The 19,838-nt window shown below is 41.8% G+C and overlaps 1 protein-coding gene across 1 annotated transcript in view; it reads right to left on the reverse strand.

Annotated features, from left to right (window-relative positions):
- Window positions 1–642: 642 nt before the first annotated feature.
- Window positions 643–19,838, reverse strand: part of PLCB1 (phospholipase C beta 1) — a 480,198-nt gene continuing 461,002 nt past the window's right edge. Inside the window, exon 32 of the mRNA XM_075267398.1 lies at window positions 643–2,074. Coding sequence (XP_075123499.1) covers window positions 1,838–2,074 — 237 coding nt within the window. The 3' untranslated portion in view covers window positions 643–1,837. The remainder of the gene's footprint in view (window positions 2,075–19,838) is intronic.

A 19,838-nucleotide genomic window follows, 5' to 3' on the forward strand; every position in this document is an offset into this window, starting at 1 on the left:
CCAGTGGACAGAAAAGTCCTCCAAAGTTCTTCTGCTATGGAGTCACCTGACGTGAACCCAGCCTTAAGCTAAGGCCCCACGGGACGTCTCGCAGCCATAATCGCTGTGGGATAAACCGCGGGGGCAAGGCATTGCAGTTCTTCCCGCAGCGCTTTAGACAGAAAATTCACAAAGTTTTCCTGTGCAGAATATATGTTACAATTATACCTATGGGGAAACCGCCGGCGTTTCCATATGTATAATTGACATGCTGTGATTTCCAAAACCGCGCCAGTTTTGGAAATTGACACAGCGGTTTTTACCGCAAAGTGGGCATGGGATTCGGTAGAATCCCATCCACTTTGCCATTACTGTAAAATGCAGCTATTTTTTCTGCGGCGTTTCAACCACGGGCAAATCGTGACATACTTGCATATTCTTTTCCGCCATAATAGTGAATGGCAACCGATAGCGGTCACTATATTCAGGCATTTACAGGAGGAATAAAAGAGGAAAGGCACAGCAGAGAATTCTAAGAAAATAGTCACAAATTCCTATTTTATGGAGAATCCGAGACCCATCAGGAGAGGCGACGGATCCTCTAGAACTTACATATTTTTCTTACAGTCTTACCAAGAAAAATTCTGCCAATTGACCGGGCAATAATAGTCACGACTGGTAACTTTATTTCCAAATACAGCACAATATCTTGAACATACATTTCTCCAGGGTTTCCTATTTGCACTGTGTACAGTTTTCAGAAAATTTTACATAAACTATAATAGTTTAAAATCAATATTTTTTGATCCTGCAAAATATATATTTTTATATATATATATCTATATTTTTGTTTTAAAATTTATATCCAAAGACTGATTCAACATACAATACAACACTAACTAATACCACAGAAAAACGATGCTTCTTACACTTGTTTTGTTACTAATTTGCAGAATCTAACCATTGAGTTAGTATTCTTTGTTCAGACATGCACACTCGACTTCCTCCTTCCCGTGGGGATCCGTATCCCATAAAAACCCACATGTTCAACACCTCTGTGTTCATGTGATATGCTGTGGGTATAGCGCACGTCAATAAATATTTGCTCCAATGGTCTCCGACTAGGGACCATATTGCCCCAAAAAACCCATCGTTCACTTATATTACAGATACATAAAATATCAAAAGAGCAAGCAACCAGTGCTTGCAAAGCAAAATGTTTAATCTCTCAGTGCAACGTAAAGCAAATATTGAGCAGTTTAGGTACATATACAACTAAACAACGAGGGATATCATCGAAAAACCGTTCCAGTGGTTACTGTGACCAAGGGTAGAATCGTCCATGGAAACCAATCAGATGAGTGTTTCTTCCTTAGAATACACTGGTATATGAACGATACGAGCGGACTGGTTGATATGGGTAACACTTCATCTTATACACAAGGCAGTCTTCATCATGTCCTTATGATTTGGCCTATCAGAGGCTACTTTAGATGCCTCTAGGTTAGAACTCTACACAGAGTCTCCATTCTTTACAGTGTCTATGGCCTGGAAGTTACGTTTTTTTTGCCTATTCAGATACACCGACAAAGAAGCATTATGTGGTTTATATGCATGTATGTTACGTCTTCACAATAAATGCACCAAGACCAAGAATATTAATAAATACCTAAAAAAATGGACAGCTGAGTGCAATAGAAAACTGCTTCTCTTGGAAGTGTGCATTCAAAAGAGCACTGTAAGCTTCCGTCATGTAACACTATGCAGAGGCAGGATCAGATTGCCGAAGAGAAATGACAGGCAATGTATAAGCACCCCTCTGACAGCACAAAGACATATGGCAAGCTCCGAGTCCCGGTTAAAGTGATGTATCAAGTGCCTTGGCTGGAGCTTCTTCTTCACCTTCTTCTTCATGATCTGGAGTTTTGTGATTTCCCGAGTTCCCCACTGGAGACTTCCCACTGTCAGGTGTTAAGAGAGCAGAGCTATGTTCCCCGTCTTCACTGAATTTTCCCTTCATGGCCTCTTGGACAAACTCCTGGATTTCCATTGGAAGTCGTTTGAATTTGTCTTGGTATTCCTGATCAAGTTCAACCTGAAACTGGAAAAAAGGCAGAAAACATAAATAACCCATAGTTTACCAACCAGTCCTGTTAGCAACTGGACAAGAGGCCGAAGCTCAACATCCAGCTACTAAGCATAATATACACTGCGATGCATAATATATACTACTAAGCATAATACTGTATACACTGCGATGCATAATATACACTGCGATGCATAATATATACTACTAAGCATAATACTGTATACACTACGATGCATAATATACACGGCGATGCATAATATATACTACTAAGCATAACATACATTGCTCTTGCTGCTCAAGTAGTATGAATGATATCAAAGAATCAACTCTGACTACACAAGATGGCACAAACAAGAGAATGTAGGGGTCTAAGCGGCAAGAGCAGAGCTGCAGAGCTGAAGTCCCGCCCCCAGTGCACCAACTGTCTCATTTGCATAACACTTCGAGGTTGCTTTTCTTCAAATCTATAAAAGTTATATATATATATATATATATATATATATATATATATATATATATATATATATATAACAATTGTAATGAGTAATGTGCTCTGCAACACGGTGGTGGTGACAGTTGAATATACGTGGCTCAGTGGCAGACTCCCCTAAAGTATATCTCATTCACACCCTGAGCAAAAAATCTGCAGCGGACATTGACAAAACACTTTGCACTGCGGCTCCTTTCCCTGGTGTGTGAATGGGATTTAATCTCACTGCTACTATAATTCGCAGCAGGTCGGACACCTCTAGTCTGCTGACAGCTAACCTGCTGGAAACTCGCAAGGTAATGCTCTAGTAGTCCATATGGCACCTTTATATATGATGAAATGGAAAAAGCTAAGGTTAAGCTGATGTGACCATAATGTGGCCAAAAACCATGGCCGGGTGTTTTGAAGCTAAATTATGTAGTCACTTAGAGATCAATGAGCCATAGTAGCCACATGATACTGCAGGGTAGCCATATCAGTGGGGTAGCCCTGTCCTACATGGACATTTTTTCTCATCAGGATTACTTAATGGCTGTCAGTACATTCATAAGATCCATCGACATGTTCAGACTGCCACATACAGTCGAAATTATGCACGCCAGCAATGGCCAAAGGTCATAACCTCCAAAGTCGTGTTCCTTGTGGACAGTATATTGGAGAGGTCAGAGCTCTGATCACACACAGCAATCTGAATGAGGTGTCTTCAGTTACTTAAAGAGGACCTTTTACCTCCTGGGGCACATGCGGTGTAATACACCTCTAGAAAGCCGACAGAGCACTGAATTCAGCGCACTATTGACTTTCCCATTCTGTGCCCCTGGTGAAGAGTTATCTGTGCTGGTACCGTAGCTCTTCACTGTCAGAAGGGCGTTTCTGACAGTCAGTCACGCCCTTCCTCACAGTAGCTTCTATAGCGCTGTACTGTGAGAGCGGGGAGGAACGCCCCCTCCCCTCCTGATAGTGCTCTTCCATAGATGAGTACTGGGGGGGCGTTCCTCACCCCTCAGCGTCATCGCTGGGCAGTAAGCAATGCACCCCTCACAGTACAGCGCTATAGACTCTGCTATGAGGAAGGGCGTTCTTGAGTCACAGTATCGCCCTTCTGACAGTGAAGAGCTACAGTACCAGCACCGATAGCTCTTCATCGGGGGCACAGAACAGGAAAGTCGATAGTGCCCTGAATTCAGCGCACTGTTGGCTTACTTGTAGTGTATAAAACCGCATGTGCCCCAGGAGGTGAAAGGTCCTCTTTAAGGGGAACATAACATGACCAAATATCTCTTCTAAAACACTTATATAATATTTTAGGGGTTGTAGGTGTCATAGTGCACATATATTTCTTGTCTTAACATGCAATCTCGCTGAAGTAAATCTACATTCATACCCTTTACAAATGACCTTATTGGGCACCCCGGACATGGCTGTGTCGGCCAGTGCACCCATCTTCATCCATGGTCACCACAAATTGAGACCTGTCAGATATGTTAACAGGCAGCACTTGCAGGTGGCAACCAAAGGCAAGAACCTCATTTTCATACAGAGTTTCCGGGTTTCAAAGCAATTTCGGTGGTGGTAAAGCTTTCCTTGACCATCTCAACGTGAATATTGCAGTGTGGAGGTTCCTGACCTACAAGGCACACAGGCTATAGGGAGACGCTATCTAACAGCTTTGGGCCTGGGCTTTGTACATTAACCCAAGTACAGTCATTCCTATGATGCAATTCCACCGAGACAAATCCCTGCAAACATGAGTCAATATTATGTGCATGTGACATTTCCATTCAATGGGCTTCATAGCGCTGCTGTGAAAGCTGAACCATCATTGAATGAAAAATAGGTACACCGCGCAAACTGAAATAGCCCCAATCTGCCATACACCATTAACCCTGTCATGCCCTTTCCTTCCTCCCCCAAGGTAATGTCAGGCAAGCAATGTCTGTTCTATATATAGCTTAATTAAGTATCCATAAAAGGTAACAAACTGAATGCTGTAAAAACTAAACCACTTCCCATATACAAAGCGAATACAGCGAGTCACGAGCGAGAAGATTCCCACGACCGTTCTGCAGCATTCTGCATGGGCAGATGTAGCAGAGCTGAAGTTATCTTTCAGTCCTTATCTAGGCCAAGACCATTGAAGTAAATGTAAGCTGCCATCATATGTAGAACCCTGGATAATACGCTATAATATGGCCAACTGGCAAACTCATCACCGCTAGAACAGAAACAAAGAGCTCTGCTACATTTATCAGTATAGAGACGACTACGAATGCAATATGCTTTCATTTACAATTCAACACAATTGTGTTGGCAGATCCTATCTGATAATCTAATGTCTGTAGATGACGCCAGATATTCCGCCAACGCCTTAGTCTGAGTTAAACATATTTTACAAGTTGGATTTTTTCCCTGGACAATCCTACCAGGAAATCAGTAGCACTAGAGGAGTCTGATGAGTCGCTGCTCCGTCACTCTATAGCATGTAATTTTGGCCAAGTTGGTAACCTATAATTCATGGCTATCTTAATAGTGCTTAGCTCTACTTGTCAGACGTGCTGAATAGTAATTTCCCTGTGCTTAAGAGCAATCTTCTGCTTCCTTTAGATTGGAATCACACATGCAGTTTTTAGTCCAGTTTATGAAGCCAAAGAAAATATCAAGGACTTTTCCCTCCTTCTCAACCTGTCCTGTACCCTTCTTCCTCCATCACAACCTGTAGGTGTAATTTCTACTTAAAGGAGTCCTTTCTAAATATATATGATCAGCTGACCATCGAGGATCGGGTCCTCTAAACCTGATGGTCAGCTGTTTCGCTAATATCTCTGGCCAAGACTCCTGCGGGGGGCGACCAAAGATCACTATGTCGCCCTGCGACTCCTTCACTAACGTAACTAAGTCCTTTGTAATGTACTTTTAATGTCATGGATGATCAGCGTACCTTAAAAATAACTTCACATTATATATATAAATATATATATATATACACACACAGTCTAGTCATATTAATGTGACCACCGCCTACTTTTGACGTCAACGTTAAATAACCGATCGCAGAAGGCACGTGTCACCAGCCATCTGGGTGCACTCATCATTGTGGAAGGCACAATGGATCAACACAAGTATGCATCTATACGGGGCCACACGGTGGCTCAGTGGTTAGCACTGCAGCTTTGCAGCACTGGAGTCCTGGTGTTCAAATCCCACCAAGGGCAAAAAACCATCTCCAAGGAGTTTGTATGTTCTCCCCGTGTTTGCATGGATTTCCATCCCAGAGACATACTGATAGGGGAAAAAAATGTACGTTGTGAGCTCTATGTGGGGCTCACAATCTACAGGAAAAAAAAAAAAAAAAAAAGTATGCATCTATCCTTGTGGACCATGTTCTCCCCTACATGCAAATTGTTTTTCCTCAGGATGATGGCATCTACCAGCAGGACAATGGTACGTGTCATAAAGCTCGCAGTGTACATGCGTGGTTCGAGGAGCACCAGGATGAGTTTACCGCACTCCCTTGGCCAGCAAATTCCCCAAACTTGAACCCAATCGAGAATCTGTGGGACCACCTCAATCAGGTTGTTCGCGCCATGGATGCTCAACCGCGTAACCTAGCGCAGCTGGCTAGGAGTTGACATGGCACAACATCCCAGTGACATCATCACAACATCCCCTCTCTTCCTGCACGTCTGCAGCGGTCCGCTCTGCCAAAGGCGGTTATTCTGGATTTTGACAGGTGGTCACATTAATGTGACCGGACTGTGTGTATATATATATATATATATATATATATATATATATATATATATACAGTATATATATATATATATACCATTTATAATGATAGGATCACTTTAACTCCATAACTTAGAGACAATATTTTTTAGCAAATATTCCCTTTGTTTTCTTTGCAGGTGGTAATGTAAATGTTAATATTTCCAGGCTAGCATCCAACAGAGATGTTACTTACTTAGTGCTCAGCTATTGCCTTAAATCGTGTTTATACTTCTAGGTAAACTTTCAGAATAAGCCATTGTGCATGTTCATGATGAATAACACTATACTTAGCTATTTCTCTAGCTATATCCTGCATTTATCAACAATTTCCCTACTTTGCCGGCTCCTTCTCTAATTGTCAGTTATCCCTAAACTCATGACTTGCTGTCATGATATCTTCCATATGCTGCATACAGAGGAGATCCAGCTCCCCTAACTGTGTATAGCACATCATTAGAAGCAGCAGCATGGAGGACGTTACATAGCAGCACTGGGCAGTGTAGCTGTGAATCCAGCATTGAGGTGAGATAGAATACTCACTAGAAGCTGCAACATAATCTCTTTGTATCTATCTTCCTCTCTCTTTGGTCTTCCCGTCTCTTTTCCATAGACTTCAGCAGTAACCCAATCTATAAATTATGAACCCATGTATACTGATGTCAGAATTTAATCGTGCTTTGACAATGAGTGATCAATGCAGGAGGGAGATAGAAGGACATGAGTCTGATCAGCGGAGAAAGAAGTATGATCTATTACTATACTATTCATCTTTGTACTACCGATTTATAGAAAAAAAACTTTTTAGTCTTTAACTAAGTGTCGAATCTTTTGTCCGGGGCCCCTACCTCATCCCTAAAGCATATTCTTGATAGTGATGGTTACGGTTAAGGAGTTTAAATCACCTTAGTGTGGTTAGGGCAATCTGCGGGTCTCCTTGGTTTATGGGCCAGATGGAAGCTTGTTTGACAAATAGAAGAGGGAGTGCCAGTAAGGGTGGCGATATTGTGCTTGATGTGTCTACAGCAGATTTAATATTAGGAACTTTTCTTTTCTCACTTACTTATATTTTCTTGACGCCCTCCTCAGCCATTGCTGCCAAGCTCAGAAACCCGGGAAGAGTCTCATGAAGTTGGCTATTTGGGCTTAATGAATTAATACCCCCCTCCCCCTCCCCTCTCATAATAACATCCGAGTTCTAATATTTTCTGTGTCTTTTATTAGAATCCTAATACTCATGGTGTGTGCATGTGTCTAATTTATAGAAGGTCCATTCTCCAGGGGATGGAAGAAAACATAGCGCACAGTAAGAACCTTCTAGTCCCGAGAGACAGAAATAATAAATAATAAAACCATCGACACTCAATGATTGCTCTAAGAAGCTAAGAAACTAGAAGACAGAAATAGAGGAAGCCTTCAATTAAAAAATATATATGTTTGTTTTCTTGCTACAATGAATAGAGACCGGTCATAGAATTGTAAAGGTGTTGTGCAGAAAATAAATGATAAAAATCTGTATTAAAAACAACTTCATAGATGAAAAGTAACTGAATTTTGGCTGAATTTAACCAAAAATGATATATATGTATTGCTTATATGTATTGCACCTTATTAAATAATTTTGAAAGATGCCTAGAATAGGCGGGTGGCTTAGGAGAGTCCAAAAATGTTATAAACTGGGGAAATATTTTTGTGCAAAATATAGGTCTAAATTAAACCAAACAAGAAATATTATAAGGAAGAGAAAAGTTATATTATAGAGGAGAGAAGCTGAGCTCTGTGATATATAGGGTTATATGATAGAGGGAGAGAAGCTGAGCTCTATGATATATAGGGTTATATGATAGAGGAGAGAAGCTGAGCTCTGTGATATATAGGGTTATAGGATAGAGGAGAGAAGCTGAGCTCTGTGATATATAGGGTTATATGATAGAGGAGAGAAGCTGAGCTCTGTGATATATAGGGTTATAGGATAGAGGAGAGAAGCTGAGCTCTGTGATATATAGGGTTATATGATAGAGGAGAGAAGCTGAGCTCTATGATATATAGGGTTATAGGATAGAGGAGAGAAGCTGAGCTCTGTGATATATAGGGTTATATGATAGATGGAGAGAAGCTGAGCTCTGTGATATATAGGGTTATATGATAGAGGGAGAGAAGCTGAGCTCTGTGATATATAGGGTTATATGATAGAGGAGAGAAGTTGAGCCCTGTGATATATAGGTTATATGATAGAGGAGAGAAGCTGAGCTCTGTGATATATAGGATTATATGATAGAGGGGAGAAGCTGAGCTCTGGGATATATAGGGTTATATGATAGAGTAGAGAAGCTGAGCTCTGTGATATATAGGGTTATATTATACAGGAGAGAAGCTGAGCTCTGTGATATATAGGGTTATATGATAGAGGAGAGAAGCTGAGCTCTGTGATATATAGGGTTATATGATAGAGGAGAGAAGCTGAGCTCTGTGATATATAGGATTATATTATACAGGAGAGAAGCTGTGCTCTGTGATATATAGGGTTATATGATGGAGGAGAGAAGCTGAGCTCTGTGATATATTGGGTTATATGATAGAGGAGAGAAGCTGAGCTCTGTGATATATAGGGTTATATGATAGAGGAGAGAAGCTGAGCTCTGTGATATATAGGGTTATATGATAGAGGAGAGAAGCTGAGCTCTGTGATATATTGGGTTATAGAGAAGAGAAGCTGAGCTCTGTGATATATAGGGTTATATGATAGAGGAGAGAAGCTGAGCTCTGTGATATATAGGGTTATATGATAGAGGGAGAGAAGCTGAGCTCTGTGATATATAGGGTTATATGATAGAGGAGAGAAGTTGAGCCCTGTGATATATAGGTTATATGATAGAGGAGAGAAGCTGAGCTCTGTGATATATAGGATTATATGATAGAGGGGAGAAGCTGAGCTCTGGGATATATAGGGTTATATGATAGAGTAGAGAAGCTGAGCTCTGTGATATATAGGGTTATATTATACAGGAGAGAAGCTGAGCTCTGTGATATATAGGGTTATATGATAGAGGAGAGAAGCTGAGCTCTGTGATATATAGGGTTATATGATAGAGGAGAGAAGCTGAGCTCTGTGATATATAGGATTATATTATACAGGAGAGAAGCTGTGCTCTGTGATATATAGGGTTATATGATGGAGGAGAGAAGCTGAGCTCTGTGATATATTGGGTTATATGATAGAGGAGAGAAGCTGAGCTCTGTGATATATAGGGTTATATGATAGAGGAGAGAAGCTGAGCTCTGTGATATATAGGGTTATGTGATAGAGGACAGAAGCTGAGCTATGTGATATATAGGGTTATATGATAGAGGAGAGAAGCTGAGCTCTGTGATATATAGGGTTATAGAGAAGAGAAGCTGAGCTCTGTGATATATAGGGTTATATGATAGAGGAGAGAAGCTGAGCTCTGTGATATATAGGGTTATATGATAGAGGAGAGAAGCTGAGCTCTGTGATATATACGGTTATATGATAGAGGAGAGAAGCTGAGCTCTGTGATATATAGGGTTATATGATAGAGCAGAGAAGCTGAGCTCTTTGATATATAGGGTTATATGATAGAGGAGAGAAGCTGAGCTCTGTGATATATAGGGATATATGATAGAGGAGAGAAGCTGAGCTCTGTGTTAGAGGGAAACCTATACATACATACCTATACAACACAGGACTCAATTTTCTCTATCATATAACGCTATATAGGTGCAGTATCTGTGTGATATTTTATTTAAACCTCTATAAATGTATATATGATAGACCCGGGGATATTATGCTCTTTATGACACTTACAATATGCTTACACCAGCTTACAATAGATGACACGCCACTGAAACTCAGAGGACCATGTAATATACTGTATGTTGCGCTGAAACCTGTAAATCCAGTTTAATGAGTAGAGAAAATATTTAGGAGTTGAAAGCCTGCCCTCCCTCTGTGTAAACAAGCACCTTGTATATACAGTGTGCACAGACTCCATATTATACATGTATTCCCTGCCTCCCAGAATAACTACAGAAATAGACATGGATATAAAGTACAAAAGCCTCATGTGCAGCAACAGACAGAAGAGATACAGAGCTCCGATATCATCTACATGAAGCTGATCACACAGTGCTGTCTTGCACTCAGACCCCTACCATCTTCTGCCCTGGCCAACCTGTACAGAGATCCTCCCACTGCTATCACATCACCCAAAGCAGTGCTCCCAGGGCTCAAGGCCCGCCCCCAGTGCACCCACTGCCTCATATACTCTACATAAAATGTTCAATGTTGTTGCACTATTAAAATATATAACAAAGATTTCATTTTTATTCCGTAGTCTTCTATATAATGCGATGGTACCTCTGTATATGCTTATAGGATGTAGTAGAGTCCCTTCACACACTTGTCCACTGCCCCTTTCATGCTTGTGCTCCGTCCCCTCCTCCTCTTCCCCGGCACTTGTGCCTTGCACAGGCCTTTGACGCCGCGTTGTACCTATCTAAAATCTTGGGCATGCGCAATCGGCTCTGCCACTCCGGGTTCGGGCAGAGCCAACTGTGCATGCCTGAGCAGCCATTTTGTGGTGGTCTGCTACACGAGCGTACTGCACTTGTACGCTCAGTTCTTCAGAGAACTACACAAGCGTAGTGCAGACATATTACCCTTGTGTAGCAGACCACCACAAAAACACTCGGGTATGCGCAAACCCACAGTGGCAGAGCTGACTGCGCATGCTCGAGATTTTAAACAGGTAGAGTATGGCGTCAGAGGCCTGTGCAAGGCACAAGTTCCGGAGAAGAGGAGGAGGAGGAGCACAGGCATGAAAGAGGCAGTGGACATGTATGACGCAGGGGTGCTCAGAGCTGGGAGAACGCCCCCAGTGCTCTGTAATCTTCATTAGCATACCAGAAGAAACTGACGGAGAGAAACAAAGAAGTGAAGATAGGGGTAGAATAGTCTTTTTATAGGCTATTCTAATGTGCCTTTGGACAAAATTGAGGTTTCAAATGATAGACTCCCTTTAAGGACCTACAAAGTATCTCATTATAGTGCAAATTATTTTACTGCACATATGGCCATCAGTCTGTTCCTTAGTTGCAAAATGAAGAAATCAAAATCCATAAAAGTGTCAGGGAATATCATAACACAACAGGATATGTATCTCATGGTTTATTAGGAAATGGCTCTTTGGCTCCCCATCCATTGCCTTTCATTGAAAAACCGTAATACAATTGCCATAAGCAATGGTCTGATTCCCCATGAGGCTCTACAAGGGTACACACATACTGTACACAGGACTCTAAGTACATTCTCAGAACTCAAAAGCCAAACAATTCCCGGAGGAGAAAAACTTCCAAATTCACAGTAACCTTTTCCCATGACTATAGTGTACATAATACACTGCATGGTGCAATATGAGCTCATATGACTTTCATTAAATCCTTTATAAATTCATTTCTCGGAGCATAAGATAAAATATATCACATATCTGTAAAATACCAATAATTGTCCTTATTGTACCTACTGGACCATTACGGAATTTCTTCTAGGGCAGAAGACAGTGTCAAAGATCTTACCCCGGACAAGGCGTCTATCATCCTTGGCTAGAAGGTGCTAAAAACCTGCTGTGGGGGGACATTCTCCCCACTTACTTCAATGTGGAACCAATCACGTCAGGGAAACCCATGTCATTTATCATGACAATAATACAAGGAATATTTCCTAGAATTGCTTCGTAAGAGACAAATATAGACCGTCATCAGGGAAATTAATGACTGAATCTTGATTCAGTGGAGAATGAAATTATATTCTACTGGATCTTGAGATTTTTATTGAAAGCCTGAGTATTGTTCATGCTTCTCCCACCCCAATGGGTCACTCCTAAAATAAAGACATCTAAGAGCCAACAGAACCATTTAGTAGCCAAATAAGAAGTATCGGTACGTCTGTCTATCTATGTAGTACGTACAGTACAGGTGTATACACAGCAAAAACCTAGTATAGTATATAACAATTAATGGAATTGCTCCCGGTACAAGGAAGATGAAGGAAGTTGCAGTGAATTATAAGTTCCCGTTGTTTCCTTTGGCGTCTGAATGACTACTACAGCAATGCTTCCCTAGATGTCAGTAATGGCGCCCAGCCACTATATCTGCACTATACTGAGTTATCTTCCCCCAGTACACAGAATACATGCAACCAAATGGCTGATCCATGTGGGCGCCCCTTAAAAAATCAGATACGTATAACTTCTAAAAATTAACCATAAATAAATAATCATGGTCAACCCATTTAGCTGAACTTTTTGATATTTTTGAGCAGGAATTTAATGTAATTTTTCCACTGTGAGAGATAAGACCTACGACACAAACATACTGTACATACAATCTATACAGTATCATATATTTCTATAGCAAAAACATTCTCTATAGGAGCAGCTTAGAAGGTGCAGCTTACCATATGATGATGGCTCATTACAACTTGTCTCAATAAACAGGAGATTCTTGGACCATATGAAAAACAAAAGCAAAAATACAAGAATTATAACATTCCAGTGGTTTGTTTTTTGTGTGTATTATAATGGACAACAGTATTATAAACAGTTTTTTACCATATACACTATCTATCTATCTATCTATCTATCTATCTATCTATCTATCTATTCAATGTAGGCAATAATCGGTTCACATATAAGTAACTAAGACTGGTGTCTGGGACCTCTGATGTGATGTTCGGTGGTCTATACCAGTGAGGCTGGAGAGAGGTAGATGGTCCATTATTCGATCTTAGGTCATATAGTTAGAAGGAGGAGAGGGTCTAGTATTCCTCCTCCCAGAGAGAGAGTCTGGGACAGAAGGTATGCTACAACATGTAGATAAGACTGACCCAGGACTAGTATTTATTTTGCAGTCAAGACAAAGGAGAGTTTCTGCTTTGTGACACATACTGTGAAAAGAATTTTTGGCCATGTCCCATATCTACGACTAGGACCTACGAGCCTCAGGCCAGACTTACCAACCTTTAGAATCTGCACCCTGATCAATTGGAAATAATTTTTTTTTTTGAAGAGAAGAACCATCTTAAGACTTCCAGCCCAATGATGTCCAAGGTTGTAGCTCCAATTTGTCCAAAATTGTTGTTTCTACTTTTCACCCACCTATAGTAAAACTGTTACTTGTTTGCTATTCCTGAGCCCTTAATCCTGCACTACCATCAAGGACACCCCAACCACCATCAGGCAGGAGACTCATCGCAGTGTCTGAACCAGGGGAAACTACTGCCACCACCATCCACACTGCAGGCCCCTCATCACTGATCCACTAGCCCTTAGAAGTACCAGAGCTTTGATGGAGGTGACTATCGCCATGTGGAGCCCAATGGTGATGACTACTACTCCCACTCCTCTACTGGATTACTGAACTAAGAGCTACCTGGTTAAATCTGAGATAGATTTTCCTGTATTTCTATGCAACAATTCACATTGGAATAATGAGATATTAATAACATGTATTTGTATTTCATGTATCGCATGTTTGTCAGCCATGTTCCCCAGAACTCTAGTATTCCAAGAGATCCCAAAGTCAAGAGTTCTAGATAATGAAGCAAATCTAGGGCAGTGACATGAATAGTATGGGTACAAATCTGATCCCTCTAACCTATGTCTGTACAGCTGAGAAACTGATTTGGTTATAACCTCGCATCATGCAGCAAAGGCTTCTGGGAAGTCGGGCATGTTGTTCAGGGTTGCTTGCTATAGAGGGCAGCAAACAGAGGCACTGTCTCCCTGTTTACATCTTGGGAGACAGATTTGCATATTCTTCCCATGTTCCTTTGCAGTGGAGCAACTATGGCTATAAGTCTCCACACACCTGAGAAGGTGGTCTCTCCCTAAGGAGTGACGTTATCCCCACATATTGCATTAGGTAAGGAACAGGCTCTTTGTGGCAATTCTTGGTTAGAGCTAGTGGGAACTTTACACTCTGTTTTCAATTAAAAGGAAGTTAGATAGGTTACTTAAGAATTTAACAAAAATGTTCATGTTTGCATTACTCACCTCACCGATCCCCTACCACTTCCTCCTGAGAACTTCCCGAGTGAGATGAGTAGTAGTAACTTTCACTAAGTGCACTTAGTAGATACTTGAGGGCACATACATTTTTTTCTGGTTCTCACAAATATCTCACATAGCGATGCTATTAGTATAATTACAAGGTAGACAACTTACAGGTTTGTGGGTGATAAGACATTGGTTTAGCGATAATGGAAGAATAATTAGATCACAAAATGTCTCACTAATGTGAACAGTCATCTGTAATCCATCACATGTAATGGAGCCGACTAAGTGTCTACCATCATTGTTGTTTTTCTATTGCAATAAAAATGCAATTATTATTACTATAAAATACATTTGTATCTGTATAGTATACAGTATACTGCTATTTCTGCACTGGGCTGGCATGTCATTGTCAGCTTGGTTTGATATCCAGGTGCATTGCTAAAACACCATCCTTCCATTAGATGTCCATGTAGACCAGGGGTCCTCAAACTGCGGCCCGAGGGCCACATGCGGCCCGCCAAGCACTTCTGTCTGGCCCCGCCGACAACGCCGGCAGGCGTGCATTTATAATTAAGCTCCTGGGGAGCTCGGGCCAGGCCATGGAGCGCTCTTCACTTTACCTATTGGAGGGCACCGCTCCCGATGTCTGTGCGACCTGCTCTGCCTCCGGCCCACTGTTTAAAAAGTTTAAGGACCCCTGATGTAGACAGTCTCCAACATGATTTATTACCCCATTCCCAGATCACTAGGAACCGATCAGCAGCCCTCACACACAACAAACGTTGGCCTTCCTTCTATCAGAATATGCTTCAATGGATCCTCTTGACCAATGTGTCCAGTTCTAGTGTTATGTTTTCACATCATCAACAGCCATTAGATGTCTGAAGGAAGTGGACGGCAGATGTATGGCTGTCTTTGAGTTTGGCCTACAGTAAATGTATATTAGTGGCTTTGGGGCAATTGTTCATACAGTGCCCTAGTCCTCAATCTGTCCTTTAGGTGGAGCAAATTTACACTTAGGTTGGGTCACGAGCCATCAGCAGTGCGCCTTTAAAATTTTTGACGTAGGCCTGGTTCACATCTGCGTCAATAATCCGTTTGGGGGAGTCTGCATGGGAACCCTCTAAACAGACTACCGAATGCATTGACAAGCGGTGTGCAGTGAAAGCACACGGACCCCATAGACTATAGTGGGGTCCATGTACTTTCCGTACGGTCTCCGCACAAGTCATGCGACAGGAAAGTAGATTGTGAACTACTTTTCTGTCCGGATGTTCCATTTGGAGACTGTGTGGAAAGCACACGGAGCCCATTACAGTCTATGGGGTTCGTGTGCTTTCACTGCTCACCACTTGCCAGTGCATTAGATAGTCTGTTCAGGAGGGTCCCCATGTGAACTTCCCCCGAACGGATTACCGTCGCAGATGTGAACCAGGCCTTACATTGCATTCAACAGAAAACTCTAAAGAGGATTATAAAACATGACAGTCATATTGTTCAATTTCCAATAGATCTACGTTTCTCGTCACTTTTATAATATATCGAACAGATGCAAGGGGTTAAGCTTTATAAAAGGGGCACAGAGTGGACCTCCAGTATTATTTAGGTTTCTTTCCTGTTTTTTGCTTTTTATCCGTCAGATGTAGTTTCTGTCCTGTTAGGCTTTAATGTGCACCAATTACTATATAACGTTCCGTCAAACTAAGTTCTGTCAACTTCAGCCCTGAGGTCAGCAGTCAAGCAAAATAATTGCCACAATGACTACTAATAGGCAACATGCTCCCTAAATGTTCAAACATACACATCAAAATCCCCCGCCGATCATAAAGGATAAAAGTCTATCTTCTCGTGCAGCGAATCTTAAGGAAACGTCTTTGTTTCTATGCCTCATGTAAGGCAGGACCCACGTGCTACCTAGATATAACGGATGTGGCTGTCCGTCTGTCATCTCCGTGTCAGACAGGTGCGTAAAGCTCTTGTATATTTTGTGTAATCCTGGGAGGCAGCTGCTGTGGATACTACAATACACCAGAGAGGTGATAACTCATTAGAGCGGCCGCTCCAGCCGCCTGTATCTGTCACATAACCATGGTCAACTTTCCATAGTTTATTTGAGTTAATCGGATGTTACTTGTGTTGCCAGATGGCGAAAGGATAAAGCACTTTCTGCCTATACAATATGTGACCTACTTTAAAGACCAACAATCTGCCGCTTACCATAGAGCAGCGAGTAAACGTAGTTTTGATTTTTGATCTAAGTGACTTATGTAGCAGCGGCTTTGAGTTCTATGTCTGACATGTTATTTATTGCAAAACGCAGATTATATAACGGCGCCATTAAGATTTCATTATCACAAGCAATAACGTGGAAAAGTCAATGTGAGAGCATGCAATAAAATACGGATACATAGCACAGTAAAAAGTATATTATATTTATATATCAAATATAAACACACACCATATATATACACTCACCGGCCACTTTATTAGGTACACCTGTCCAACTGCTCGTTAACACTTAATTTCTAATCAGCCAATCACATGGCGGCAACTCAGTGCATTTAGGCATGTAGACATGGTCAAGACAATCTCCTGCAGTTCAAACCGAGCATCAGTATGGGGAAGAAAGGTGATTTGAGTGCCTTTGAACGTGGCATGGTTGTTGGTGCCAGAAGGGCTGGTCTGAGTATTTCAGAAACTGCTGATCTACTGGGATTTTCACGCACAACCATCTCTAGGGTTTACAGAGAATGGTCCGAAAAAGAAAACACATCCAGTGAGCGGCAGTTCTGTGGGCGGAAATGCGTTGTTGATGCCAGAGGTCAGAGGAGAATGGCCAGACTGGTTCGAGCTGATAGAAAGGCAACAGTGACTCAAATAGCCACCCGTTACAACCAAGGTAGCCAGAAGAGCATCTCTGAACGCCGCACAGTACGTCGAACTTTGAGGCAGATGGGCTACAGCAGCAGAAGACCACACCAGGTGCCACTCCTTTCAGCTAAGAACAGGAAACTGAGGCTACAATTTGCACAAGCTCATCGAAATTGGACAATTGAAGATTGGAAAAACGTTGCCTGGTCTGATGAGTCTCGATTTCTGCTGCGACATTCGGATGGTAGGGTCAGAATTTGGCGTCAACAACATGAAAGCATGGATCCATCCTGCCTTGTATCAACGGTTCAGGCTGGTGGTGGTGGTGTCATGGTGTGGGGAATATTTTCTTGGCACTCTTTGGGCCCCTTGGTACCAATTGAGCATCGTTGCAACGCCAAAGCCTACCTGAGTATTGTTGCTGACCATGTCCATCCCTTTATGACCACAATGTACCCAACATCTGATGGCTACTTTCAGCAGGATAATGCGCCATGTCATAAAGCTGGAATCATCTCAGACTGGTTTCTTGAACATGACAATGAGTTCACTGTACTCCAATGGCCGCCACAGTCACCAGATCTCAATCCAATAGAGCATCTTTGGGATGTGGTGGAACGGGAGATTCGCATCATGGATGTGCAGCCGACAAATCTGCGGCAACTGTGTGATGCCATCATGTCAATATGGACCAAAATCTCTGAGGAATGCTTCCAGCACCTTGTTGAATCTATGCCACGAAGAATTGAGGCAGTTCTGAAGGCAAAAGGGGGTCCAACCCATTACTAGCATGGTGTACCTAATAAAGTGGCCGGTGAGTGTATATATATATATATATATATATATATATATATATATATATATATATTTATATATGTCTGAATCTCTTCCCACACTTCACTCACCTTCCCTACCCAATCTATCATTCACAGTGAATGGCTCTCACGTCCTCAGGGGAACCTTTTGATTCTGTCTTGTCTTTCAAGCCACACATCCAAACTACTACTTGACACCCACACCCCAAAAAGTGCTCTCGTATCCATTAATGTCTATAAAAATACTAGCCCATGCCCTTATCATCTCCCACCTAGACTGCTGCATCCCTCACTAGGGACTACCAACTAACTCTACCCCCTCCAATCCCCAATCCACCCTTAGCTCCTCTGCCCAGGTAATCCACCGCTCCCATCTGACTACCAACTGCCCAAAGAATTCAAGATATTAGTTATGACATAGAGAGCCGTCAACAACCCGTCCCTCCATATATCTCCCGCTACCTACCCACACCTAGTCTCTGACGTCTCAAGACAAGACGCTCTGCTCTTCACAAGACCACCTCTATGACTTCTCAGATGCGTCCCCCATACACCGGAACTCCCTATCATGATTCCAAAGATTGTATCCCACAATCACAACCATTAGAGGACCCTGAAGACCCTCTTTAGAATAGCACCCAACACATATTATGCCACATTATGTCACTCTCCCACCATATCGGCAACTGTTACTCTTATCTATTATCTTCACCTACCTTCCGTAATAGATTGTAAGCTCTTGCAGGCAGAGTCCTCTTTCATATTTGTCTCTGGTTAGCCATCTAGTTAGTTTACATTTATTATACTTGTTATTATACTTGTACTGTATGTAAACCTCTTCACCTGTACACTATCCGTTCTTCTGTAGCCCCATTCATTCCAATGACGGACTGGCAGAGTTTTCAATATATCCCATGTCAGTTTCCTGGTAATATTATTTTTTTAATGCAGATTGTGATCCCCATATAAGGCTCACAATGCACATTTTTTTCCTATCAGTATGTCTTTCTAGTATGGGAGGAAATCCACGCAAACACAGGGAGAACATACAAACTCCTTGCAGATTTTATTCCTGGCGGGATTCGAACCCAGGACTTCCAGTGCTGCAAGGCTGCAGTGCTAACCACTGAGCCACCGTGTTGCGCCTAATTATTGAGTAATATGACAGCGACATGTACAGGTATACGCCATTTTTTTTTGCCTTCTAGGTGGAGAAGATATTACTCAATTACTGCAATAAACTAAGTCACTGTGAGCCAGACCGAAGACAATGAGATTTACTAAGCTCTCAATTTTGGCTCATGGACTGTGACAAATCTTAGTTTGCCTCTGTATGCTTATAATTGTAGGTTTAATATGGCTTCACAGGATACTACAGGCACTGCATTTCATGTCTATACCGCATAGATCCATGACACATCCATGTGCACAAGGCCATACGCTCAATACCATACGCTCAATACCCAAATACTATGGAAACGTTAGATAATTTATTAATATATGCTCATCCTCATATCCGTCAGGAGCGGCTTACATAAATGAATGTAATGCAGCCCGCAGACTGTCTCAATAGATAAATAACCCTGCTTCTATCTTCTCTTTGTATACAGTATATACAATGAAGGCATTAACAGATTAATTCCCAGTAGTATTCCAGTCTCAGCGCTTTCTCCTATTCGCTTCATAAGATGGCACTACCATGGGTCTACTTTACTACTCATATCGTTGTTAAAGGGGTTTTACATACAATT

The sequence above is a fragment of the Leptodactylus fuscus genome, chromosome 3 (genome assembly GCF_031893055.1).
Source record: "Leptodactylus fuscus isolate aLepFus1 chromosome 3, aLepFus1.hap2, whole genome shotgun sequence".
Lineage (NCBI taxonomy): Eukaryota > Metazoa > Chordata > Amphibia > Anura > Leptodactylidae > Leptodactylus > Leptodactylus fuscus.